Genomic DNA, 25,303 nt, shown 5'->3' with positions numbered 1-25,303 from the left:
AAATAAGCAAATAAAAATAGTTTGTAAATTTTTCATTATTTCTGCCACCGTCTCCCCATAACATACTGTTTCCATTTGTTAGCTATATCCTCATTTACTTAAGAACAGTTCCCTCCTTGCAGCGGACTGAATTCCTGTGTTGTTTTAGTTTTCCAGAATGCTTATACATCTGATTATGTTCCTTTTCTACTTTTCATTTCTCGTAGTTATGGCCAATTGTGTCACATATAGCTTTCAGACATTCTCCTTTAGCTTTTTGCGTCTCTGTCAATTAAGGTAATTCACCTGTTGTATTATGATTAATGTTTTACTTCGCACTTTCTTCGTTGTTCTTTAATGGTATTGTGTGATCATTCTGTTAATGCTATTGTGTGTTCGCCGGCCGAAGTGGCCGTGCGGTTAAAGGCGCTGCAGTCTGGAACCGCAAGACCGCTACGGTCGCAGGTTCGAATCCTGCCTCGGGCATGGATGTTTGTGATGTCCTTAGGTTAGTTAGGTTTAACTAGTTCTAAGTTCTAGGGGACTAATGACCTCAGAAGTTGAGTCCCATAGTGCTCAGAGCCATTTGAACCTATTGTGTGTTCGTTTACTCATGGTTTCGTGGGTTCATTTTGTGAAAGAAGGAAGGAACATCAGGGTTTAACGTCCCATCGACATCAAGGTCATTACACACTGAGCACAAGCTCGGTCTGTGTCAAGGAAACCACGCAGTTGAGCGCCCCACAAACCAAACATCATCTCATCATCATCAAGGAAACCGGACGTGCCCTTTCAAAGGAAGGCATTTAATCCGAGCGTTTAGGGAGAATCCGGACGGCCGGACACGGATCTGAACGGTCGTCCTTCAGAATTTGAGCACACTGTGCTAATAGCTGCGCCACCTCGCTCAGTTTCATGCTGTGAGAAACCAATTGTATCGTTTGCTGCAGCTTTTGTTGCATTTTTTTAGATATTCGAAATACTCATTTAATCTAGATTCACGATGAATTTTTTTGCGCAGCTTTCTTCATTTCCATCTAGTGGATGACTCCTCTTCTCTCTTGTTTCGACGCCGTACATGCGCTGATTAAAGCTGCAGTTTCCTTTCGTAATGCACTATAAAATCGACTAACTATGCTTTAGAAGCAAGATGATATTATTGCCAGGAAAACTCCGGACTAGTCTCACAACGTTTCTGCAGGCAGAGAATCTTCTACATATAAGCATTTAAAAACTAATTATTTGGATTTATGAACCCTTTTGATCGAGACCTGTCGGGAGGGAGTTACCATGCACAAATGTGGACCAACTTCTTTGGTTAATTTCAACTCGAAATGCATCACTGTTTGAGCCAACTAGAGCTCTTATTGTACTAGCGAAAATTGTGAAACTAAATAATAATAACACAGTTGAATAGGACCAGAAAAACGCCTTATACTGTATGATACTGAAACAAGCCGTTTCACGTCAATAACTGTGAGCCGAACAAAATGTAATATTGTCTGTTTCCCCGCGTCAGATATGTACTATAAATATATTTCACAACTGTGATAAGATGGAAGTAAGCCAGTTAGGGATGAATTGTTACTGCATTTTTGTAGAGATAACATCTTTGATTCGAATGCTCAGAAACAAAGCATTTTTGTTTTAATATGGCACAGTTCTTCAGAACCTGTAACTCTCTACAACTTTCGTTCATTATGAGAGTTAATATCTATCACTGACACAATATTACCGTTCGATTATCTTTTGTATATAATACGCTATTTGAAGCTACAAACTCGAATGCAGCACAATGACTAAAAAAAGTTACTTCATTCACTTTGCCCAAAGTAATCTCCAGTTTTATCTTCCTGCCCCAGTAACCTAAGTTCCCACTATTTTGCACAATCCAGTACTCCCGCTTTTCTCCTTGTGCGGTTATTGTCCGACGTTTGTTATCTTTATTCTATTTCTTTTGTCGTATTTATTGTATCTCCAAAGAAAATTATGTCATTCTGAAACAAAATTAGATTGATACTATACTACAGTCATGAATTTAGTCTGTTTTGGAGACTGTATGATTAACTTACCTGATGGACTTGCTATGGTTAACAAATACACCATCCTTGAACCAGGTGAATGTCATGTGAGAGGAGCCCTGGGCGATACAGGATACGATGAACTCTTCATTCTCTCTGACTGGATTCTTCTGATTTACTTTGACTTCCTGTAACCGAAGAATGAGAAAATGTGTGTAATTATGTCTCCCAAACACAGTATCAGATTTGAGACAGAAATACAGGTGCAAAAAAACTTGTTGAGTTATTAGAGGTGATTGAAAGAAACACTTCTCCTATATGACGTAAATGTCAAAGGTGCACCGCTAGGGGTCCTTTTAGGTTTTGGCACTGTACTTCACCTAGGCTAATGTTCACAGTTGGTTTGACTGAGTTGTAGGTACTACGTCGACATTAGAATCTGATTTGCAACACGGTTTCATATTACTGCTATGAAGGACAAGGTTCCATTAATACTAACAGTGTCCACCTCTCGGGTTAAACAATTACGTAGATGGTACGAGGATTAAATCTGGGCAGTTATCTTGTTTTTCCCTTTGTAAAGAAATATTTGAAATTTGCACTAAGCATTCCTGCTTTTGGGTTGCTTCCCTCAATTTCAATTCCTGCCTTATCCGCGAGTGAGTGCCATACTAACCTCGTTGCCACTAACAGCCTTCACATACCACCAGCATGTCTTGGGACTTTGCGAAAGATCATTCGACAAAATTCTACTGCCCCAGTCATTGAAGGCTTCACGCACTGCTCTATAGACAGTAGACAGCCAGACACGTTTCATTCGGAATCTGTATATCTGTAGCTCAATGTTTTCTTATACACGTATTATGCAGTAGTCTCTGTTTCTTTAAAAGTTTCATTATTGGACGGTATACCATGGGGGGTCCTTCCCATTTCTAACTGTAGTGGTGCGTACATAACTGTCCAGTACATGGTCAACTATTCTTTTAAACTTTAGGCATGGCTCCTCTACATGCTTCCGTGCTGTGCTAAAATTTCCAAGTTCTTCATTGAAGAATGACACTACCGCTTTTTATCTAGTTTACTGAAAATATATATCTTTCTACTTCTTTTAGTTACCCTTTCTACTTCGGTAATCATTGTTGCCACAACTGCATCATGGTCACTGATATCAGTTTCGATGTGGACATCCTCAAAGAGGTCACGTCTATTTTTTGCCATTAAATAAGAATGGGAGGAAAATTCATTATCAAATGCTTCTTACAACAGGTGTTTTCCGTGTTATTGCTTGAGTGAGCTTTCTTGAACAATATGTAGTGTAACTTTTTATTCGTTGCTTAAGATGCAAGGTGCAGATATCTGGCGAACATTTCGTGAAACCCAGTTGTACTCTCTTTGACGAGAATGGCACGTAAAATCCATAGAACATACACTTAAGTGCCAAAGAAACTAGTATAGGCATGCGTATTCACATACAGAGATACACTACATGATCAAAAGTATTCGGACACACCCAAAAACATATGATTTTCATATTAGGTGTATTTTGCTGCCACCTACCGCCAGGTACTCCATATCAGCGACCTCAGTAATCATTAAACATCGTGAGAGTGCAGAATGGGGCGCTCTGCGGAACTCACGGACTTCGAATGTGGTCAGGTGATTGGGTGTCACTTGTGTCATAAGTCTGTACGAGAGATTTTCATAGTTCTAAACATCCATAGGTCCACTGTTTCGGATGTGACAGTGAAGTGGAAACGTGACGGGACACGTATGTCCATCACAAAAGCGTACAAGCCGGCCCTGTCTGTTGACTGACAGAGACCGCCGACAGTTGAAGAGGGTCGTAATGTGTAACAGGCAGACATCCATCTAGAACATCCCACAGGAATTCGAAACTGCATCAGGATCCACTGCAAGTACTATGACAGTTAGACGGGAGGTGAAAAAACTTTGATTTCATGGTCGAGCGGCTGCTCATAGGCCACACATCACGCCGATAAATGCCAAACGACGTCTCGCCTGGTGTAAGGATCGTAAACATTGGACGATTGAACAGTGGAAAAACGTTGTGTCGAGTGACGAATCACGGTACATAACGTGGCGATCCGATGGCAGGGTGTGGATATGGCGAATGCCCGGTGAACGTCACCTGCCAGCGCGTGTAGTGCCAACAGTAAAATTCGGAAGCGGTGGTGTCATGGTGTAGTCGTGTTTTTCATGGAGGAGGTTTGCACCACTTGTTGTTTTGCGTGGCACTATCACAGCACAAGTCTACATTGACGTTTTAAGCACCTTCTTGCTTCCGACTGTTGAAGAGCAATTCGGGGTTAGCGATTGCATGTTTCATCACGATCGAGCACCTGTTTATAATGCACTGCCTGTGGCGGAGTGGTTACGAGACAATAATTTCCCTGTAGTGGACTGGCCTGCACAGAGTCCTGACCTGAATCCTCTAGAACACCTTTGGGATGTATTGAAACGCCGACTTTGTGCCAGGCCTCACCGACCGACATCGATGCCTCTCCTCAGTGCATCACTCCGTGAAGTATGGGCTGCCATTCTCCAAGTAACCTTCCAGCACCTGATTGAATGTGTTCCTGCGAGAGTGGAAGCTGTGCTCAAGGCTAAGGGTGGGCCAACACCGGATTGAATTCCAGCGTTACCGATGGAGGGCGCCACGAACTTTTAAGTAATTTTGAGTCAGGTGTCCGGATACTTTTGATGACATAGTGTATGTAAACAGGGTGAATAAGATGCTGCATTCGGCAACGCCTATTAACACAAGTGTCTGGCGCAGCTGCTAGATCGGTCGCTGCTGCTATAATGGCAGGTTATCAAGATTGAAGTGAGTCTGAACGTAGTGTTACAGCCGGCACACGAGTGGCGAGACACAGCATCTCCGAAGTATCGATGAAGTGGCGATTTTCCAGTACGACCATTTCACGAGTGTACCTTGAGTATCAGGAATCCGGTAAAACAACAAATCGCCGACAGCTGGAAAATGATCCCGCAAGAACGCGACCAACGACGACTGAAGAGAATCTTTCGACGTGACAAAAGTGCAACGGAACGCTGCTTTCGGAGCCAAAGACCCACTCGTGTACCCTTGATGACTGCACGACACAAAGCTTTACGCCACGCCTGAGCCCGTTAGCGCCGACATTGGACTGTTGATGACTGGAAACATGTTACCTGGTCTGAAAAGTTTCGTTTCTAATTCTATCTAGCGGATGGACGTGTACGGGTATGGTGACAACGTCATGAATCCATGGTCCCTGCATGTCAGCAGTGGACTGTTCAAGCTGGTGGATTCTCTGTCATGGTGTGGGTCATGTGCAGCTGAAGTGATATGGGACCTCTGCTTCGTCTAGATTCGAAACTGACAGGTGACACGTACGTAAGCATCCTGTATGATCACCTGCAGCCATGTACATTGTGCATTCCGACGGACTTGAGCAATACCAGCAGGACAATGCAACACCTCACACGTCCAGAATTGCTACAGAATGGCTCCAGCAACACTCTTCTGAGTTTAAACACTTCCGCTGACCAGCGAACACCCCAGACGCGAACATTATTGAGCGTATCTGGAAAGAGATATCCACCCCCACCAACCCCCACCCCCACCCCCCTGTACTCTTACGGATTTATGGACATCCGTGTAGGATTCATGGTGTCAGTTCCCTCCAGCGGTACTTCAGACGTTAGTCTAATCCTTGCCACGTCGTGTTGCGACACTTCTGTGTGTTCGCGGGGGCCCTACACGACATTAGGCAGGTGTACCAATTTCTTTGGCTCTTCAGTGTGGTACTCCTATTTTCTATAAACCCATTCTAGACCTTACACATACGCAAATGGCGAGTAACCAACACACAATATTTTTCTGTCAGCAGTTTTAACACCGACCGAGGTAGTGCAGTGCTTAGCACACTGGATTCGCGTTCGGGAGCCGCACTGGGTAGACATGCTGTCTGAGGCGTCTTGTCACGGTCCGCGCGACTTTCCCCCCGTCGGAGGTTCGAGTCCTCCCTCCTGCGTGAGTGTGTTTGTCGTCCTTAGCGTAAGCTAGTTTAAGTTAGATTAAGTAGTGTGTAAGCTTAGAGATCGATGACTTCAGCAGTTTGGCCCCATAAGACCTTACCACAAATTTCCAAATTTTTCGCGTTCGGGAGAGCGACGATTCCAAACCTCGTCCTGCCATACGGATTTAGGTTTTTCGTGATTCCCCTAAATGGCTCCTGTCGAATACCGGGATGGTTTCTTTGAAAGGACACGGCCGATTTCCTTCCTGATCCTTGACACAATCCGAGCTTGTGCTCCGTCTCTGATGACCTAAGTGTTGACGGGACGTTAGATCTAATTTTGTAATTTTGAAATTTTAACGCTGGTGGCTTCTTGGGGAATTGGTAAGGAGGTTCAAACAGATTTATCGCTCATTTCAAGCGTTTCTATCGTATTAGTCACACTTATCTCCTATAGTTATTTCTGCAGTAAATTACACAATACTACACGAGGCCTAATGGTTTTGTTACTATCGAAAACAACCGACTACTAATTTACGCCGACGGTGAAAACAAGGAAGGTTTGGTCAGTTGGGCGCTCAACTGCGCGGTTATCAGCGAACAAGGAAGGTTGTTCATAGTTTAACAAGTACTACGGTAAGGTCATTGAAGGCCTCAATTGAACAAAAATGAGGAATGCAAACGGCCGTGGTGTGGTTGAAAGAACGTGTCTTGTACATTAGAAGCAAATGGGTGGGAGGGCTGACATCGGAACCGTGCTTATTTCGAATACGACCCTAGACTGCGAACCAATGAGCGATGCAAATTTACTGGACATATGAATCAGTTGCGTACCTGAGATTGTACCGTTACACTAATTTGTGTGAGCTACTCGGCCTTCTACTGTTTGTATTGAGGAGAGGTGAATTTGCTTGCATATCTGAGTGTGAGTTGACGGGGCAAGGAGGCCGCTGGGCCGCTCCAAGCGAGCTCAGATACAAACGCGGTTAGCACGTGGCCGGACATGCGTAATCCCAGAGAGGGAAAATTTGGACGGCGGTTGTTCAAATGGTCGAAGTGCAGAATATGTACCTGAGTAATAGCTACGTTTAAGACAGTGTGAAATGTGGCTACTTACAGCTATTAGAAATTCGATAATAAATCACGGTTCCATAGTAAAACAAATCTGAATACATCTGCGATCTCAGAAAATTGAGACGCAACCAATGAAACAATAATATTTTCAGTATTGTAAGTGACTGAATGTTTTCTCAATAAACCTTGAAATTACCAACTTTTAAACGATTCATGTGATTTCAAAAAACGATGCCTTGGATGATAGCATAGCACTGCAACTGTCATCCCTGAAGGCCACAGACCTATATATCTATTTTATTTATTGATGTATTAATTTTTATAACCCAGCACGGCGTTCCGTATTACCCTTCTGAACCCACCGATTCCATATTCTGCTAACAGTCATTGGATCTCGACCAACGCGAGCAGCAATGTCGCGATACGATAAACCGCAATCGCGATAGGCTACAATCCGACCTTTATCAAAGTCGGAAGCGTGATGGTACGCATTTCTCCTCCTTACACGAGGCATCACAACAACGTTTCACCAGGCAAGCCGGTCAACTGTTGTTTGTGTATGAGAAATCGGTTGGAAACCTTCCTCATGTCATGGTTGCAGGTTAGAATCCTGCCTCGGGCATGGATGTGTGTGATGTCTTTAGGTTAGTTAGGTTTAAATAATTCTAAGTCTAGGGGATTGATGTCCTCAGATGTTAAGTCCCATAGTGCTTAGAGCCATTTCCTCATGTCAGCACGTTGTAGGTGTCGCCACCGGCGCCATCCTTGTGTGAATGCTCTGAAAAGCTAATCATTTGCATATCACAGCATCTTCTTCCTGTCGGTTAAATTTCGCGTCATCTTCGTGGTGTAGCAATTTTAATGGCCAGCAGTGTATGTAGACATGAAGAATAAAGTTTCTGAATGCTAAGAAAGTTGATTTTTTTTAAAACGTGAAGAGTTTTCATATAAAAAAATCTGAGGCATTACTTTTCAGCACTCGTAATTTTTGTTGCCTGCCGATGACAGATCCATAACGTGGCAGTCGGGTCGACTTTACATGAAAGTTATCACTTAAGAGCTCTGTCTGTAGTAGGGCACATTTGGTAGCACGTAAACCGTTTCACTAACAGTTGTTAAAGCGTAATATCAGCAGATATTCGAGGTATTGCTCCGATCGCTAGAAGTTTCAGACGTGCCGCATAAATCGAAGCAACTTAAATGCAAACGATCTTGACTGTCACTATCCGATACGTAGCAGTATTTATGGATTGTACGGTGTTTTTCTTTTTTTTTTTTACATACTAGTTTTGTCTTTTAGCAGCTTCACTATTCAGCCACTTACAATATTACACCGAACAAATGACCAAATTATGGACACACCGAGGTAAAATACACTGATGAGCCACAACATTGTAACCACTACCTATCGCGACATGGAACGACTCATGGTGGCGTATAAGCAGAGCAGAGATGAATGCGAAATCAGTATGGAAACGATACGGGCCGAAAATTGGGAAATTTTCGAAAAGGGGCAGGTTGTTATCAGCAGGGGCCTGGGAACCAGTACATCGGTAACAACTGAGCTGGTCGGCTGTTCGCGTGCTGCTGACGTGAGTATTTATGGACAGTGGTTGCAGGACGGTGAAATCACGAGTAGACGATAAGGTATTTGACGTCAAATGCTTCGTCATACAACGTGGAAGTCGGATTTGTACTCGCTCAGTGAAGTAGAAAAGGAAGGGTTTTGTGGCAGATCTCACGATATGGCCCACCACAAGTGTTTAAGAGTACACCGTCCCAGCGCAAATTGTTGAACATAGAGTTCCGCACCAAACGACCGATGACGTGTACCCAAGTTGGCTCTGTGGCATCTACAGTTATGATTGCAGTGGGCCCACGGTCATCGCGATTGGCTCGTGAATCAACGGAAACGTTTCATCTGGTCGGATGAATCACATTCCTTCTGACACCAGGTAGATAGTAGTGTCCGGATATACCGTCGTCAAGGCGAACAGCTGCTCGAAACACGCACCGTACCACCGGCGTAGGCATGTGATATGGAAATATTCACCTATGATTCAAGGGGAACTGTGGTATTAATCGAAGGCTCGTGACAGCTGTGGACTATATGAACACTACTGCGGACCGCCTGCATGCCTTAATGCTTGATGTCTTCCTCAGTGGCGATTACATTTTTCAGCAGAGCTGTCCGTGTCACAAGGCCAGAATCATCATCTACATGATTACTCTGCGAACGACATTTACAGAGGATTCGTTGAACCACCTTCAAGCTATTTCTCTACCGTTCGACTCTCGGACAGCGCGAGGGAAAGACGAACACTTAAACCTTTGCGTGCGAGCTCCGATTTCTCTTATTTTATTATGATGATCATTTCTCGCTGTGTAGGTGGGCGCTAACAAATTATTTCCGCATTCGGAGAACAAAGTTGGTGGTCGAAATTTCATGAGAAGATTCTGTCGCAACGAAAAACGCCTTTGTTTTACTGATTGCCACCCCAATTTGAGTATCATATCCGTGGTACTCTCTCTCGTATTCCGCGATAACAAAAAAAGAACTGCCCTTGTTTGAACTTTTTCGATGTCCTCCGTCAATCCTATCTAATGCGGATCTCATACCACGTAGCAGTACTCCAGAATATGACGAAAAAGTGTATTATAGGCAGCCTCTTTATTAGACCTGTTCGATTTTCTAAGTATTCTACAAATAAATTACAGTCTTTTGTTCGCTTTCCCCACAATATTACCAATGTGATAGTTTCAATTTTATTTATTCGTAGTTGTAATCAAAAAATGTTTCAAATGGCTCTGAGCACTATGCAACTTAACTTCTGAGGTCATCAGTCGCCTACAACTTAGAACTAATTAAACCTAACTAACCTAAGGACATCACACACATCCATGCCCGAGGCAGGATTCGAACCTGCGACCGTAGCGGTCACGCGGTTCCAGACTGAAGCTCCTTTAACCGCACGGCCACACCGGCCGGCGTAATTGTAATCCCCAAGCACTTAGTTGATTTGTTTTACAGTGGTTTGAGGGTCGTGGTAGTCATCTTAAGTTGATGTCTTGGCCACTAAACTCGCCTGATCTGAAGCCGGCGGAACACATCTGGGACGCTATTGGACGCTATCTCCGCACCCACAACCAACCAGCCCGTAATTTACATGCGCCGCCTGATCTGTGCGTAGACATCTAGTGCCATATTCTTCCGAAAGCCTATCAAGGGCCAGTAGAATCAATGACACGCAGAATCGCTACTGCAGTGAATTCCAATGGTGGACCAAAACGCTGTCAAGCGGTTAGTCATAATGTTTTAATTCGTCAAGGTTATTCAGTTTCTAAATTGGTCATACGACGTTCAAAGATTACAATAGCGTTACAACTGAAACTCTCGACAATGGAAAGGGATTCTAGAAAATTATAAGCTATATCTAAGACAGGATACTTTTGCGTTCCGTGTTTGCGTCCTGATAGCCTGTAGAGAAAGTTCCAGGTATGTAAAAGCGTCCACAGACTGAGTGTTAGGTAAAAGCGTCCACAGACTGAGTGTTATCTGCTGCCGACAATAAATCCGACGCGGGTTGAGAATCCACGTACCTTCGGGAAGCTACCAAACTGTTGTCAAATCTACGTATGCCGAATCGGTGCTGGATTACTTTCCAAATGTGGACCAACCCACAGTCTTTTGGCTCATCGGGGTATGTATGTTAACTGAAAAAAAACGGCACATGCAATGAAACTCATATGGGAAATGAACATTAAGCTTCACATATGTACGGCTACCTTTAGGCTGTACTAATTTCAGATAAAGGTTTTTAGAAAATACATTAAAATTTTTTGTACGACAGCAGTAAGAAGATAATCTATTAGTTTCAGATCAGATTAAAACCTTTTATCAAACAAAATAGTGTAAGTATTAAGATTTTACTACATTAATTTTGTTACTTTCTCATAAGACAAAGTCACTATTTGAGGCTAACAACTTATTTTTGTTACATGTCGTTTATTCTTGACATAAAACTAAGTAACATCTATATCTACCTGATTACTCGGCAATTCCTAATTAGGTGTTTGGCACTCGCAAATAGGCCCTGGGGAAAAACACACAAAGCTTCTTGGGCGAGATGTAATTTCCCTTGTATTACCTCAAGTGTCATTTCTCGCTACGTAGGTGACAATCAGGAAATTAGCTTTCGGAGGAGAAATTTGGTGATCGAAATTTCGTGTAAAGTTCTCGTCGCAAACAAATACGCCTTTGTTTTAATTATTGCAAACCTTATCTAGCTTGTCGTGTTTGTCACATTCTCTCGCCTATGTCGTAATAATAAAAAACAAGCTACCCTTCTTCTAACCTATCTGGTGAGGACCCCATACCGCGCAGTAATACTCCTGAAGATGACGGACAAGTGTAATGCATGCAGTCTCTTTAGAATTTGTAAGTGTTCTGCCAATAAAATACAGTGTTTCGTTCGCTAACCGCACAACATTTTTTATATTACAGTTCCAATTTGTCGTTTGTAGCTGCAATTCTTAGGTATTTAGTTGAATCTACAACCTGTAAATCTGTATGATTAATTGTGTAAGCGAAATACACAGAAGAGCCAAAAAAACAGGTAGACCTGCCTAACGTCCGCCCCCGGTAGCTGAGTGATCAGCATGACAGAATGTCAATACTAATGGCCGGGTTCGATTCCTGGCTGGGTCGGAGATTTTCTCCGCTCAGGGACTGGGTGTTGTGTTGTCCTAATCATCATAATTTCATCCCCATCGACGCGCAAGTCGCCGAAGTGGCATCAAATCGAAAGACTTGCACTCGGCGGGAGGCCCTAGTCACACGACCTGCCTAATATCATATAGGTGCACCGCGAGCACAAGAAGAAGAAGGGTAGCTTGTTTTTTATTAGTACAACATAGGCGAGAGAGTGTGACAGATACGACACGCTACGACTTGGCATGCACTCGAATAACGTTTGACGTAGTGCTGGAGGGAACTGACACCATGAATCCTGCAGGGCTGTCCGTAAATCGGTGAGAGTACGAGGGGGTGGAGATCTCTTCTGAACAGCACGTTGCAAGGCATCCAAAATATGCTCAATAATGCTCATGTCTGGGCAGTTTGGTGGTCAGCGGAAGTCTTTAAACTCAGAAGAGTGTTCTTGGAGCCACTCTGTAGCAATTCTGGACGTGTGGAGTGTCGCACTGTCCTGCTAGAATTGCCATAATCCGTCGGAGTGCACAATGGACATGAATAGATGCAGGTGATCGGACAGGACGCTTACGTACGTGTCACCTGTCAGAGTCGTATCTAGACTATCAGGCTTCCCATATCACTCCAACTGCACACGCTCCACACCATTACAGTGCCTCCACCTGCTTGAACTGTCCCCTGCTCACGTGCAGGGTCCATGGATTCATGAGGTTGTCTCCATACCCATACACGTCCATCCGCTAGGTTCAATTTGAAACGAGACTCATCAGACCAGGCAACATGTTTCCGGTCATCAACAGTCCAATGTCGGCGTTGACGAGCCCATGTGAGGAGTAAAGCTTTGTGTCATCAAGGCTACACGAGTAAGCTTTCGGCTCCGAAAGCCCATATCGATGATGTTTCGTTGAACAGTTAGCACGCTGAAACTGGTTGATGGCCCAGCACTGAAATCTGCAGCAACTTGCGGAAGGATTGCACATCTGTCACGCTGAACGATTCTCTTCAGTTGTCGTTGGTCCCGTTCTTGCAGGATTATTTTCCGGCCGCAGCAATGTAGGAGATTTGATGTTTTCGGGGTTCTTGATATTCACGGTACACTCGTGAAATGGTACGCACTTCTTCGCTACCTCGAAGATGCTGTGTCCCATCGCTTGTGCGCCGACTATAACACCACGTTCAAACTCACTTAAATCTTGATAACCTGCCACTGTAGCAGCAGTAACCGATATAACAACAGCGCCAGACACTTGTGTTATGCAGGCGTCCCAGACCGCAGCGCCGTTTCCTGCATTTTTACATATCTCTGTATTTGAATACGCATACCTATACCAGTTTCTTTGGAGCTTCGGTGTATAACAGGACTCCACATTTTTTAATGAGTAGAGTCAACTGCCACTTTTGCACGGCAACGCTTAACTTGGTGATCTGATGGGAAACGGTCTTACCACTGCGGGAAGGCCGTTGGCTTTCTTCTATAAACACTAATATCAAGTCAGTGTATATGACGTACATCTGAATAGTGCTATCGTTTATGGCTGCTTGTTTGGCAAATCTGCAATATACTGCATGCTATTCAGTGTTATAGCTATCTTTTATCCACAGAAAGTTTTCTCTTTTATCTCAACAATCTCCGCCTCTTGCGCAATATTTATGATGTATCTGCTTGTGGCGTTGTTCCAATTACGGCGCTAAAGTGTTCCAAGTGCGCTTTATGAATCGGATGAAATATGCTTCTTTGACGCATGTGTATACACTTCTGGAAATGGAAAAAAGAACACATTGACACCGGTGTGTCACACCCACCATACTTGCTCCGGACACTGCGAGAGGGCTGTACAAGCAATGATCACACGCACGGCACAGCGGACACACCAGGAACCGCGGTGTTGGCCGTCGAATGGCGCTAGCTGCGCAGCATTTGTGCACCGCCGCCGTCAGTGTCAGCCAGTTTGCCGTGGCATACGGAGCTCCATCGCAGTCTTTAACACTGGTAGCATGCCGCGACAGCGTGGACGTGAACCGTATGTGCAGTTGACGGACTTTGAGCGAGGGCGTATAGTGGGCATGCGGGAGGCCGGGTGGACGTACCGCCGAATTGCTCAACACGTGGGGCGTGAGGTCTCCACAGTAAATCGATGTTGTCGCCAGTGGTCGGCGGAAGGTGCACGTGCCCGTCGACCTGGGACCGGACCGCAGCGACGCACGGATGCACGCCAAGACCGTAGGATCCTACGCAGTGCCGTAGGGGACCGCACCGCCACTTCCCAGCAAATTAGGGACACTGTTGCTCCTGGGGTATCGGCGAGGACCATTCGCAACCGTCTCCATGAAGCTGGGCTACGGTCCCGCACACCGTTAGGCCGTCTTCCGCTCACGCCCCAACATCGTGCAGCCCGCCTCCAGTGGTGTCGCGACAGGCGTGAATGGAGGGACGAATGGAGACGTGTCGTCTTCAGCGATGAGAGTCGCTTCTGCCTTGGTGCCAATGATGGTCGTATGCGTGTTTGGCGCCGTGCAGGTGAGCGCCACAATCAGGACTGCATACGACCGAGGCACACAGGGCCAACACCCGGCATCATGGTGTGGGGAGCGATCTCCTACACTGGCCGTACACCACTGGTGATCGTCGAGGGGACACTGAATAGTGCACGGTACATCCAAACCGTCATCGAACCCATCGTTCTACCATTCCTAGACCGGCAAGGGAACTTGCTGTTCCAACAGGACAATGCACGTCCGCATGTATCCCGTGCCACCCAACGTGCTCTAGAAGGTGTAAGTCAACTACCCTGGCCAGCAAGATCTCCGGATCTGTCCCCCATTGAGCATGTTTGGGACTGGATGAAGCGTCGTCTCACGCGGTCTGCACGTCCAGCACGAACGCTGGTCCAACTGAGGCGCCAGGTGGAAATGGCATGGCAAGCCGTTCCACAGGACTACATCCAGCATCTCTACGATCGTCTCCATGGGAGAATAGCAGCCTGCATTGCTGCGAAAGGTGGATATACACTGTACTAGTGCCGACATTGTGCATGCTCTGTTGCCTGTGTCTATGTGCCTGTGGTTCTGTCAGTGTGATCATGTGATGTATCTGACCCCAGGAATGTGTCAATAAAGTTTCCCCTTCCTGGGACAATGAATTCACGGTGTTCTTATTTCAATTTCCACTAGTGTATTTAGCATACAGCAATACTTACAGTGATTACAGCTTTTGCAATACATATGAGAGTCTTGGGAATAACGGATGATGTAGAAATGGATGTAGATAAGGGGTCGTTTATTGTATTTTCCATCATATACGGTTCAGTAGCCCGCTTGAAAGCACACTTAGAATGGCTCTGAGCACTATGGGACTTAAATCAGTCCCATAGAACTTAGAACTACTTAAACCTAACTAAACGAAGGACATCACACACATCCATGCTCGAGGCAGGGTTCGAACATGTGACCGTAGCGGTCGCGCGGTTCCAGACTGAAGCGCCTAGAACCGCTCAGCCACAACGGCCGGCCACTCTTAGAAGTTCGCATTCATGAGCATGAGCAACAGACCTGCGAACAATGTGAAGTCGGGATCTCCTAGGAACAGGAATTTTGCGCTGTGTAGTACGTAACGCTCCTGGCGTCGTGCGTCGTCCCGTCGTTACTGACAGAATAGTGAAGGTTTTTTCCGTCAGAGCGGAATGGTTAGTGAGCCATCGCTTTACGTCAGGCGTTACAGGCCAGCTGGTTATAGACGAGTCTAATGCGTTGTACGCTGCGCTCTAGTGAAGCAGTTACTTCACGCCAAGTAAAATTTGTGTGAAAAATGTCTACAGATTTTGCTAAAACGCTACAAGTGCATTTCAGTGCCGAGGAAACCGTAAAAAGATAATCTGCATATAGAAGCGTAGTGGTTACACCTTTTTCTAACCTAAGCATTTAAAGAAATGTTTAATCATCAAATCGATGTCATCTGTAATGGTATAAATGAATGGCTTTATAATCATAAATCTGAAATTAAGGCTAAACATAAAAAAATTGTCAAAATTTAAAAGCAGGACACACGTTGATAATAGCACTACAATTACTGCAGATACTAGGACAAACCATCACTTTTTCGATAGAGTATTGAATAGGACTGAAATTATTTTCGCTCAAGAGGAAAATATAATTTTACCTAATGGTTTAAAATATAATATCGTCTCCAAACTCAATGATTCGTCCGTTACAAACAATTTTTTATCGATCTCAAAATAGATGTAGGCATCCTCAAATTTGATAAGGTCTAACTGGCCAAGATTGCCCATGAGTGTAATGACATTATACAAAAAGAAATTTCGTTAAAACCTAACTTGTGTACAAGAGAACGATAACTTATTAATAATATTAATCGTTAATTGAAAGAAAGTTTGCTCTAATAACTAAATCTTACAAAGGTAACTCTATTGTTATTGACTACATAAAAGAATATGTAGATTAAACTACATATAGGTTTTTGAGGGAAACGTCATCGTTGAGGTCACCACCGATCCTACCGTTAACCTGCAAAAGGAAGTGTGACAATGTTTAGCTAATACTGACAGCTTGTTCGAAAAGTTTAAAAGAAATGACTTGTCAATATGAACCCTTGGTCTCCAGTTCTTAGAAGTCAATTTAAGCTACATAAACAAAACCACCCCACCTTTGCTTTAGTCAACGGCATAGGGGGTGCACGCCGTAGTTAAGTTAGACAGCTTCATCACAAAAACAAAGACTCGTTCGTTTTCGAACGCAGCTTTTCCGACAAATATTGTAGTGAGTTAATCAACAAAATAAAAACAATAAAATGTACACCACAAACTAGGTTGATCTCATTTGACATAGTAAGTCTTTTTACTAATGTACCTATTGATTTGACTCTCAACGTTATCGAGAAAAATTTATTACAGCAAAAAAAAAAAAAAAAAAAAAAAATATATATATATATATATATATATATATATATATATATATATAAATAAAAATTAGCTGAGTTATAAATCGCCTAGCTCATTAATTTGTTACAGGTGGTACTTAAATATAATTGTTTCACATTCAACGGTAAATTTTAAGTACAAACATATGGCCTAGTGATGATAGATCTCTTGCCAGAATCGTAGCTGAAATCTTTGTTAATTCTCTGGAAAAGCTTGTTCAATAGCTCAGAATTACAAAGAAAAGTACGCTTTTATGTTCGTTACGTAAAAGATATAATTATTGCCTTTGATGGCAATGACATGACCAAGAATTAGAACAGTTTTTCAGCACGTTCAATAGTTTTCATGAGGAAATATGCTTTACAAAAGAAATCCAGAATGAAAACACAGAGCTTAACTTCCTCAATCTTAAAATATCTATAGCAGATGACTGCATCAACTTTAATGGAGATATAAAGAACATCTGCTGACAAAGAAAAGCAGCAATGTACACAATTCCACCTTTACAGAACATTTATTTATTGCTGGTCATACCCCGAACGATGTAGAGGATAATGTAAGCTTACACAAAGAAGTAAAAGGGCATAAAAAGAAAGAGCTCGAAATTTTCAAACACTCAGAGAAAATCGAGGGCTACATTTTAAATGATCAGCTTGCTCTTGCAAGTAGACGTTTCCTAGAAGGCTCTACTTCTTGCCGGGTAGCCCTGTTTACCGCTCCGTGTGCTGGCCTCCTCGCGGTGTTTGTTTTCCTCAAAATTCTATGTTCAGTAAGAATACGTCTTTCATTTGTTTTGTTACAATGTAATATTCGTCATCTACAGTTAAGTTGTTGTTGAACATTTTAGTAATGAATCGCTTCAGAGCCGCGCGGGTTTAGCCGAGCGGTCTTAGGCGCTGCACTCATTGACTATGCGGCTGGTCCCGGCGGAGGTTCGAGTCCTCCCTCGGGCATGGGTGTGTGTGTGTTTGTCCTTAGGATAATTTAGGTTAAGTAGTGTGTAAGCTTAGGGACTGATGACCTTGGCAGTTAAGTCCCGTAAGATTTCACACACATCTGATCATTTGAATCGCTTCAGACCCATACCCCCTTTTTTATTTTTCAGTGTGTTTTCTACTGCCTAAATCATAGTGATTTCTAAGCGTAAGAACACTGCTTAGTGAGGTTTCGTTTATTCATTATTTTACTGCGTATTTAATTACGTTCCCTCTTCCAGTATATTTGTTCACATAGCATGCCTTGTCAGTATGAACCCTGACCGCTTCCTTAGCATGATGCTTCACAAGTAATGATCTAGCCGCCCTCTTTCTGCCCTTTTGTCTTACCCCAATTTGCATTCGTCCTTTAATATTTGCAGTTTCTCCGTCACAGTGTGTCCTTTTACGGTATTCCTTCATGCCAGGTGTCAACTTAATGCGTGAAGTATACACTGATAATATTCCCTTGAAGCATATTTTCTTTGATATGCATGCTTGTTACAGCTGCGTGCGTATTCATGCACAAGTGTTTCTCGTATGTTCCTGCACATACTGTAAACAGCTTGCTTTGTTTACCTGAGCCTGCGGGCTCTTAAAAAGTCATATGAGATATGGTACACATTTTTACCGCCTCTCCTCTCCATCTGATCAACTTTTTAGTTAATGTGTTAATTAAAGTAATGAACATGTAATTGTGGAATCAGACACGTTGTTAATTGCAGTTACGTGCATACAGGACGCGTAGGAGCACCGCCTACCAGAGGCGATCTAAGGCTAGAGCCTCTACTCTTCAGCCAGTTGGCGCATGTCAGTAGCTCTACATGACCCGATAAAACGTTTTATTTTTAAATGTCATATATATACAAATCTTTCAAGTGGCGCACTACACGTTGTTGGACCCATTGTCAAATGTGTGGTATTTTAAAAATTTTTAAGACAGAGATCTACAGTAGAGAGCTAGGTTCAAATGGTTCAAATGGCTCTGAGCACTATGGGACTGAACTTCTGAGGTCATCAGTCCCCCAGAACTTAGAACTACGTAAACCTGAACTAACCTAAGGACATCTCACACATCCATGCCCGAGGCAGGATTCGAACCTGTGACCGTAGCGGTCGCGCGGTTGCAGACTGTAGCGCCTAGAACCGCTCGGCCACACCGAGAGCTAGGTGAGTAAGTGATTGACACGCACATGTACTAGACAGAATCAACGACTCCGTTATCGTATATAGATAATATGTGATTCTATGTAAGTATGCTTCACTAAAATTATTTGTAAATATTTTCTGTAATTTTGCTTATTGTGATGATACTATCTCGGTAGATTGGTAATGGCCAGGAAAGCGTTTCTGAAGAAGAGAAATTTGTAAAATCGAGTATAGATTTAAGTGTCAGCAAGTCGTTCCTGAAAGTATTTGTATGGAGTGTAGCCATGTATGGAAGTGAAACGTGGACGATAAATAGTTTAGACAAGAAGAAAATAGAAGCTTTCGAAATGTGGTGCTACAGAAGAATGCTGAAGACTAGATGCGTAGATCACATAACTAATGAGGAGGTATTGAATGGAATTGGGTAGAAGAGAAATTTGTGGCACAACTTGACTAGAAGAATGGATCGTTTGGCAGGACATATTCTGAGGCATCAAGGGATCACCAATTTAGTATTGGAGGGCAGCGTGGAGGGTAAAAATCGTAGAGGGAGACCAAGAGATGAATACAGTAAACAGATTCAGAAGGATGTAGGTTGCAGTAGGTACTGGGAGATGAAGAAGCTTGCGCCGGATAGAGTAGCATGGAGAACTGCATCAAACGAGTCTCTGAACTGAAGACCACAGGAACAACAACCAAAACAACAACAACCATCTTTGTTCCACACACAATGTCGTAATATTTATTCAAAACTACAATACTTTCTGATGAAGACAGTTTTAAAACTGGTACCACGGTCATGGTTTATTAAACCTATATTTTGCCACTGGTTGTGGCTCTTATTTCCAATCCACTGAAGCTCTTGCATGCACTATTACTTAAGCGCACCCATGATTTTTTTTTATGCTGACTGTTTCTCTGTGCCTCCAAGTAATGATCCATTACATGTTGAGCTATCTGCAAGGCCAGCAGGGAGCTTTTCTCATATATTTTATCTCTGCCACATATTCTATTTCAGTGTCCATATTAGGGTAGTAAACGCATCCTCTTGTCACTGCCTTCATTCGACTCACCCCTATGTGCAACATCTCCAGCTTCTGGGATTGGAGTAGAGGGGAAACAACAACCAGCAACAAAACACCGCCCCGAGCACTGAGGCGGAGAACGAAAAGTGTACGTCTTCAAACCTGAGTCTGTTTCTTGTAAGCGCTCCTGCCATCCACGCTGAACAAACGACAAAACCTAGCTAAGTAGAAGATTCTGAACTGTGGCCAGAGCTATTTCGCGAGAAGTAATAGGAAAACGACTGCGGTGTCTGCCGCGTAATGTTGACGACTGAGAGGCATATAGCTTCTCGTCTATCACAGTTCGTATCCGAGCTCATAGGCAGCGACCAGAGCATGTTTGAGAGCTGTGCAATGATTCTGGCATATTTCTGATCATACGAACGTAACCCTTTGTATGTGTAGCTTGTTTAATGGGTAATCTATTGGGTCTACCTTCAGAATGAACTTGGAATGATACTTCATTTTAACAATGAAAGTCTAAACCACTATTTAACTGGACAGGAAGGCGAATTATGGCGTCGACATGTCCGTCCGTAGGCTTCAGTCCGTTGCTGCTTAAAATATAGCTTAAGTACTTCATGCTAGGTTGGAAGAAGCTGCAGTTATCCAGCCAGCAGTGCAGGCCAGTTGATTTCAGTCCCTTGAATAAGTCTTACAGATATGTGAGGTATTGCTCCTGTGTTGCTTCTGTTACGGTAATGTCGCCCAGGTAGTTTGCACGATGAGGTACGAGGGTGAGTCAAATGAAAATTTGTAATAACAAATCGAAATTTCGCGCCGTTATCCTGTAAGTTTGTAAGCATGCTACAAACAGCGTGCAGAATGGCCTGTAGGTGGCAGCATAGTGCAGATGCACACATACCGTCGCAATATCAGTATAAAGATGGCCGCCCCACTTGCGACTTGTACCAGGGAAGAACAGCGTTCTGCTATTCGATTTTTACGTAGTGAAGGTGTGAAACCTATTGAAATTCATCGACGAATGAAGGTTCAATACGCTGATATACACTCCTGGATATGGAAAAAAGAACACATTGACACCGGTGTGTCAGACCCACCATACTTGCTCCGGACACTGCGAGAGGGCTGTACAAGCAATGATCACACGCACGGCACAGCGGACACACCAGGAACCGCGGTGTTGGCCGTCGAATGGCGCTAGCTGCGCAGCATTTGTGCACCGCCGCCGTCAGTGTCAGCCAGTTTGCCGTGGCATACGGAGCTCCATCGCAGTCTTTAACACTGGTAGCATGCCGCGACAGCGTGGACGTGAACCGTATGTGCAGTTGACGGACTTTGAGCGAGGGCGTATAGTGGGCATTCGGGAGGCCGGGTGGACGTACCGCCGAATTGCTCAACACGTGGGGCGTGAGGTCTCCACAGTACATCGATGTTGTCGCCAGTGGTCGGCGGAAGGTGCACGTGCCCGTCGACCTGGGACCGGACCGCAGCGACGCACGGATGCACGGATGCACGCCAAGACCGTAGGATCCTACGCAGTGCCGTAGGGGACCGCACCGCCACTTCCCAGCAAATTAGGGACACTGTTGCTCCTGGGGTATCGGCGAGGACCATTCGCAACCGTCTCCATGAAGCTGGGCTACGGTCCCGCACACCGTTAGGCCGTCTTCCGCTCACGCCCCAACATCGTGCAGCCCGCCTCCAGTGGTGTCGCTACAGGCGTGAATGGAGGGACGAATGGAGACGTGTCGTCTTCAGCGATGAGAGTCGCTTCTGCCTTGGTGCCAATGATGGTCGTATGCGTGTTTGGCGCCGTGCAGGTGAGCGCCACAATCAGGACTGCATACGACCGAGGCACACAGGGCCAACACCCGGCATCATGGTGTGGGGAGCGATCTCCTACACTGGCCGTACACCACTGGTGATCGTCGAGGGGACACTGAATAGTGCACGGTACATCCAAACCGTCATCGAACCCATCGTTCTACCATTCCTAGACCGGCAAGGGAACTTGCTGTTCCAACAGGACAATGCACGTCCGCATGTATCCCGTGCCACCCAACGTGCTCTAGAAGGTGTAAGTCAACTACCCTGGCCAGCAAGATCTCCGGATCTGTCCCCCATTGAGCATGTTTGGGACTGGATGAAGCGTCGTCTCACGCGGTCTGCACATCCAGCACGAACGCTGGTCCAACTGAGGCGCCAGGTGGAAATGACATGGCAAGCCGTTCCACAGGACTACATCCAGCATCTCTACGATCGTCTCCATGGGAGAATAGCAGCCTGCATTGCTGCGAAAGGTGGATATACACTGTACTAGTGCCGACATTGTGCATGCTCTGTTGCCTGTGTCTATGTGCCTGTGGTTCTGTCAGTGTGATCATGTGATGTATCTGACCCCAGGAATGTGTTAATAAAGTTTCCCCTTCCTGGGACAATGAATTCACGGTGTTCTTATTTCAATTTCCAGGAGTGTATGTTTGTCACAGCAGCAAGTCTACGAATCGAGTAGGAAGTTCGCAAATGGTTCAAAAATGGCTCTGAGCACTATGGGACTCAACATCTTAGGTCATAAGTCCCCTAGAACTTAGAACTACTGAAACCTAACTAATCTAAGGACATCACACACACCCATGCCCGAGGCAGGATTCGAACCTGCGACCGTAGCAGTCCCGCGGTTCCGGACTGCAGCGCCAGAACCGCTTTTTTTTTGTTTGTTTTTAAATAAAGAAAATATCAAGCACTGAACAAGGTTTGATCTCAGAACCTTTTGTTGAGTAGGCAAACACCTTAACCATTTTGTTTTTCTTTTTTTCTTTTTTTCTTTTTTTGTTTTTTTACCCTTTTTTCATTTGTTTCTTTTATTTTTTATTACTGGTGTATTTTTTATTTTTTTGACGCTGTCCCCTTTTTTTAATAAATAAATAAATAAATAAAAAAACCTAAGTGCCACCGCCACTTGGCATCCTATAACAAAAAAATTTGATCCACTTCAGGCGTTGGCTCCTGAGTAAACCCACCCCAGAGAGCTGCCTATAGACCAGGGGAAGTATGGGAATCAAGGTTAGGGCTATCCGTTGCCACTTTTTGTTTTTTATATGATTACATTTAGGGAGCGTGTACAAATGAGAATTCTAGTAACTAAGTGTTACAAGTAAGTGTTACAAGTAAGTGTTACAACAACAAAGGTGGCATAAAAGAGTAACCGAAAAATAAAAATATAAACCACTGATGTAATTCTAACTAAAAGGTTCTTCAATAATGTAACTGGTTCCACTTGGAGCCTCGCCATCGTTATCTGAAATCTCCAATAGCGCCTTTGAAGGGCATCTGCAACGGAGGCATTCTGCTTCGCTAGTGCCTCAAGGAAAACAGTATCCTTGCAGCAGCTTGTCTCTTCCTTTGGTCATGGCTGACAAGGCAGAACGTTGAGCCGTTAGTGTGATGCGGCACAGCACATTAACCACAGCCTGGCACTCCCCAGCTGAGTGGGGGGTTAACGAAAACGCTGCGTAAATAATTTGCGAAGAGCGTACGGTATTACGGTGTGCGTTCGAGGGCATTGTGAGCATTTTGTAGGAACCACCAGTAATCAAGCTGCTCTTTCTCTCCGTCGCTAAAGATGTAGGCGACGGTAAGTCCTTTGAACCATGTAAGCGCATGATATTTTGCAGTCGGAAAGTAAGTTTCATCGGGACAGAGTAGGGTCTGAGGGTCAATCATATCAGGTGTGACCCGGAGGTAACAAGCCAATATCTTCTGTGTTAGTCGCCAAACTCCGGACGATGATGCGCAAGTAAAACGATGTTCATCGGTATCCAAAAGGTGACAATCTGGGCAATAAGGGTAGTCTGCCAGTCCAATAGTGTGAAGTCGCTGGCGTGTGGCATATTTTTTGTTGGCGATCTGATACCACTTGGAACGCACCGTGGATGACAGAAAGTGGTGGTGTATCGTTTTCCACACTCTTGGCCAGTGAACCGTAGGGTACTTGTTTTCCACCACGTTATGGTGAACAGCCCGCAGAAGGTTGGTATAAAAATCTTTCGCCTTTGGTGGACGTGTGGCGGAGAGGTTCGAGCTGACGTAGCTGTAATCAAGAATGAAGGTCGACACATGGGAGAGCTGTGGTGCGACGTGCGCAACCGACACCGGCGGGACGTTAGAGGCTGGCATCAGAACCTGTAGTAAACGACCCGTGAGAGAGGTATATTGACTTTTCCATCGTTTCCTCATGTTGCTCATGTAAAGGGCAGCTGCCCTCGCCCTGACGTTGACCAATCCCAGCCCTCCTTTGTGCATTGGGAGGGTAAGAGTGTCGTATCGTACTTTAAAGATATGACCTGTGGAAACGTAGTAACTGAAGGCCGCCTGAAGCCGGCGACCTATCTGCAGCGGTAGTGGGAGGACCTGTGCCACGTGGTTGAGTTTTGATGCTACGTAGAGGTTCAGGTATTCAACACGCTGTAGCTGATTCAAGTCCCGGAGCAGGTTCTGTCGCACCATTGCGCGTATGATCTGTAATAACCGTCGGTAGTTTGCTGCAGCTGTTTTACGTACATCTTTCTTGAACGTGATTCCCAAATATCGCAGATCAGAAACTGTTGGGAGGGGAGCGAGGGCTTCCGGTCCGAGACCACGCCCAATGTCCAACGCCGCCGACTTGTTGATGTTTAGAAGACTGCCTGCGGCCTGTCCGTATCGCTCAATCCAGGTTAGTACGCTTTGAACTTCGTCATTGGAACGAACCAGCAGTAGCAGGTCGTCAGCGTATGGCCTATAGCGAAAGGTGACGTCCCGCAGCGTGATGCCAGATAGGCGGTGGTTAAGGCCCCCTAGGAGTGGCTCGAGTGCGATTGCATAAAGGTAGGTAGAAAGGGGACAACCCTGCCGTAGAGACCTCTTAATGGATACTGGTCCTACCGTCCTTCCATTGACCTGGACGTGTGAGCTGGCTGCGGTCCAAAGACGCCGTAGGGTGTCGATGAGGCCCGGGGGGAATCCCATACAGTCCATCACTCGTAGGAGGAAGTTGTGGTGCACTCTATCAAAGGCGCGGTTAAAATCGACGGAGACGATCGCCGCTCTCAGACGGCACGCAGAAGCGATCGCTATTAAGTCCCTGCAGTCACCGGTGGCCATGTGTATGTTGGCTTCTCCCCCCTGCGACGTCTGTTCTGGAGCGAGGATCATCGGCAAAGTCGTCTTAATACGGCTCGCCATAATCCTGGTGAAAATCTTGTAATCGGCGTTCAGCATTGTAAGCGGCCGATAGTCGTTAATCGATAGCCCTCCACCTGGCTTGTGTACTGGTATGAGGAGACCTTCTACAAACGCTGGCGGCACAACACAGTCTGGAGACATAAGTTCGCGGAACATTATAACCCAGAGAGGCATCATGATGTCACGGA

At 44.8% G+C, this 25,303-nt stretch overlaps 1 protein-coding gene across 1 annotated transcript in view; it reads right to left on the bottom strand.

Moving 5' to 3' along the window:
• Positions 1-25,303, bottom strand: part of LOC126184357 (adhesion G protein-coupled receptor L4) — a 443,528-nt gene that overhangs the window by 305,251 nt on the left and 112,974 nt on the right. Inside the window, exon 2 of the mRNA XM_049926737.1 lies at positions 2,052-2,225. Within this exon, the coding sequence (XP_049782694.1) occupies positions 2,052-2,225 (174 nt within the window). The remainder of the gene's footprint in view (positions 1-2,051; positions 2,226-25,303) is intronic.

The sequence above is a fragment of the Schistocerca cancellata genome, chromosome 4 (genome assembly GCF_023864275.1).
Source record: "Schistocerca cancellata isolate TAMUIC-IGC-003103 chromosome 4, iqSchCanc2.1, whole genome shotgun sequence".
Taxonomy (NCBI): domain Eukaryota; kingdom Metazoa; phylum Arthropoda; class Insecta; order Orthoptera; family Acrididae; genus Schistocerca; species Schistocerca cancellata.
Note: the sequence above shows the minus strand (reverse complement) of the source record. Positions and strands in the feature narration are given on the sequence as shown.